At 43.8% G+C, this 3,054-nt stretch overlaps 1 protein-coding gene across 1 annotated transcript; it reads left to right on the top strand.

Annotated features, from left to right (window-relative positions):
* The first annotated feature begins 995 nt into the window (after positions 1–995).
* On the top strand, positions 996–1,449 carry LOC308619019 (large ribosomal subunit protein eL30-like). The gene has a single exon (XM_081237483.1). It carries the CDS (start codon positions 1,040–1,042, stop codon positions 1,406–1,408), a length of 369 nt encoding a protein of 122 aa, XP_081093609.1. The 5' UTR covers positions 996–1,039; the 3' UTR covers positions 1,409–1,449.
* Positions 1,450–3,054: the final 1,605 nt, after the last annotated feature.

Raw genomic sequence — 3,054 nt, 5'->3', positions numbered from 1 at the left:
ACCAGCCACAGAAGCAACACTGACTGCGTGTGACACACAGGGGGCCAGGCAGGTCCTGCTGCCCTGACCTACTCCTGACAGCTCTTCCAGGGCCGGAAGTCCTCACTGTCAGAGCCACCTTTTTTTTTTTTTTTTTTTTTTTTTTTGCGTTATGCGGGCCTCTCACTGTTGTGGCCTCTCCCCTTGCGGAGCGCAGGCTCCGGACGCACAGGCTCAGCGGCCATGGCTCACGGGCCCAGCCGCTCCGCGGCATGTGGGATCCTCCCGGACCGGGGCACGAACCCGTGTCCCCTGCATCGGCAGGCGGACTCTCAACCACTGCGCCACCAGGGAAGCCCCAGAGCCACCTTTTGGTCCACGGATGCTTTCCAGGCTGCGAGCCTCTTTGCTCCTAAGAAGAAAGACCCTCTGGGGGCACATTGCCTCTGAAAACCCAAGGGTGACGCTACTTAAGGTGTGGCCCAAAGAATTAATACATGGGATGTTACGAATGTTGCAAGAACAAAACCAGTTTTGTGCTGACATGAGTCCAGGCGAGTCGACATCCTCTGTTGAAAATCACAGAGCCCAGTACAGACCTGAGTAGCCATGAAGGAGAAAGGCTTTGACTGGCCTGCGAGTAGAACAGCTATTTATATTCACCAGGAATGGGAAATGCCCGGCATGGGAGATTTGGTCAACGATCTGTTAAGAACCAAGCTTACAGGAATGCGCCACGGGGACAGGGAGAAAGGTTTGCCAAGTGCACGACCACGTGCACTCAGACGTCAGACAGCTAAGAGTTCAAGTCCTGCTCCCAATTTAGAAAGATTCAGCCTTAGGCAAGTTACTGAAACCTCCCTGGCTTTAAATTCCTCGCCCCTGAAATAGGAATCATAACAGTTCCTCTCACAGGTGGTTTTTGTGAGGACTGAAGGAGATTAGTGCACGAGGCAAGTGCTCAATGAATAGTTGTAGCCATCGTTACTGTGGTTGTTATTGTTTTTTTGTTATTGGCGGCTGCAGTGGGCTGGGGCCGTCCCGCACCTAAGGCAGGAAGATGGTGGCCGCAAAGAAGACGAAAAAGTCACTGGAGTCGATCAACTCTAGGCTCCAACTGGTTATGAAAAGTGGAAGGTACATGCTGGGGTACAAGCAGACTCTGAAAATAATCCGACACGGCAAAGCGAAACTGGTCATCCTCGCCAACAACTGCCCAGCCTTGAGGAAATCTGAAATAGAGTATTATGCCATGTTGGCCAAAACTGGTGTCCATCACTACAGTGGCAATAATATTGAATTGGGCACAGCGTGTGGAAAATACTACAGAGTATGCACACTTGCTATCATTGATCCAGGTGATTCTGATTTCATTAGAAGCATGCCAGACAGACTGATGAAAAGTAAATCATGCACAATTTTTCTTTAATAAAACTGGCCAGAGCTTGTTTAAAAAAAAAAAAAGATAAATATGTTTTTCAAAGGGACATAATAAAATACGCATGTATCTACTCATTTGAGCAGAAGGAATACAGTAAAAATAAACCAGAAGCTAATGGGATTGGTTATCTACAGGGGGTAGGTGTGAACAAGGCAGAAAGAAAGGGAAACGAAGACAGGGTGGAGAAGAGAAAGACCATTGGAATTTCTCTGACTTTTTGTGTAGCTCTGACTCATAGAGATATAACAATATTTCACATACTCCGAAGCTGACTAAATAAATAGTTGCAACCAGGATGCAGGGGGAACACCCAAAGTTATTCAAACAGTAACAGATGAACCCAACAGTATGACAAATGAATAACATCACCACACTGAAGGCAATAGGGGAGAAAACAACTAACTGGAGCAACTTTAGGAAACAATTATTTGACGGGCTCTAGACATTTACATTCCCACCAACAGTGCACAAGGGTTCCCTTTTCTCTACACCCTCACCAACACTTCTATTTTGTTGTTTTTTGATAATAGCCCTTCTGACAGATGTGAGGTGACATCTCATTGTGGTTTTGATTTTCAGTTCCCCGACGATTAGTGATCTTGAGCGTCTTCTCATGTGTCTGTTGCCTATCTGTATGTCGTTTTTTGGAAAAATGTCTTTTCAGATCCTCTACCTTTTTTTTTTTTTTTTTTAGTATTTATTTATTTGGCTGAGTTGGGTCTTAGTTGCAGCACATGGGATCTTTCGTTGCTATGCGCGGGCTTCTCTCTAGTTGCGGCACGTGGGCTCCAGGGCGCATGGGCTCTGTAGGTTGTGGTACACGGGCTCTAGTTGAAGCGCACGAGCTCAGTAGTTGTGACGTGTGGGCTTAGTTGCCCCGTAGCATGTGGGATCTTAGTTCCCCGACCAGGGATCGAACCCACATCCCCTGCATTGGAATGCAGATTCTTAACCACTGGACCACCAGGGAAGTCCCGGGTTGTTTGGTTTTTTTGATGTTGAGTTGTATGAGTTCTTTGTATATTTTAGATATTAAACCCTTATAAGATATGTCATTTGCAAATATCTTCTCCCATTCAGTAGGCTGTGTTTTGTTTTGTTGATAGTTTCCTTCAGTGTACAAAAGCTTTTTAGTTTGATGTAGTATTTGTTCTTGTTCCATGAAAAATGCCTTTGGCATTTTGATAGGGATTGCATTGAATCTGTAGATTGCCTTCGGTAGTTTGGTCATTTAAACAATATTAATTCTTTCAATCCATGAGCACAATCTATCTTTCCATCTACTGTATTTGTGTCATCTTATAGTTTTCCAAGTACAAGTCTTTTGTCTCCTTAGTTAGATTTATTCCTAGGTATTTTACTCTTTCTGATGCAAATATAAATGGGATTGTGTTCTTAATTTCTCTTTCTGATAGTTTGTTATTAGTATATAGAAATGTAACAGATTTCTGTATATTAATTTTGTATCCTGCAACTTCATTGAATTCATTGATGAGTTCTAGTGGTCTTTTGGTGGCATCTTTAGGATTTTCTTTGTATAGTATCATGTCGTCTGCAAATAGTGACAGTTTTATTTCTTTCTTTCCAATTTGAATTCCTTTTATTTCTCTTGTCTGATTGTGGTGGCCAGGACT

The sequence above is a fragment of the Mesoplodon bidens genome (assembly GCF_964165515.1).
Source record: "Mesoplodon bidens genome assembly, chromosome: 6".
Classification (NCBI taxonomy): Eukaryota; Metazoa; Chordata; class Mammalia; order Artiodactyla; family Ziphiidae; genus Mesoplodon; species Mesoplodon bidens.
The sequence above is the reverse complement of the archived record's forward strand: the minus strand, read 5'-3'. Positions and strand labels throughout refer to the sequence as shown.

Excerpts from the sequence above, each read along its gene's own strand:
- LOC308619019 (XM_081237483.1), top strand. The coding sequence starts at position 1,040 with ATGGTGGCCGCAAAGAAGACGAAAAAGTCACTGGAGTCGATCAACTCT.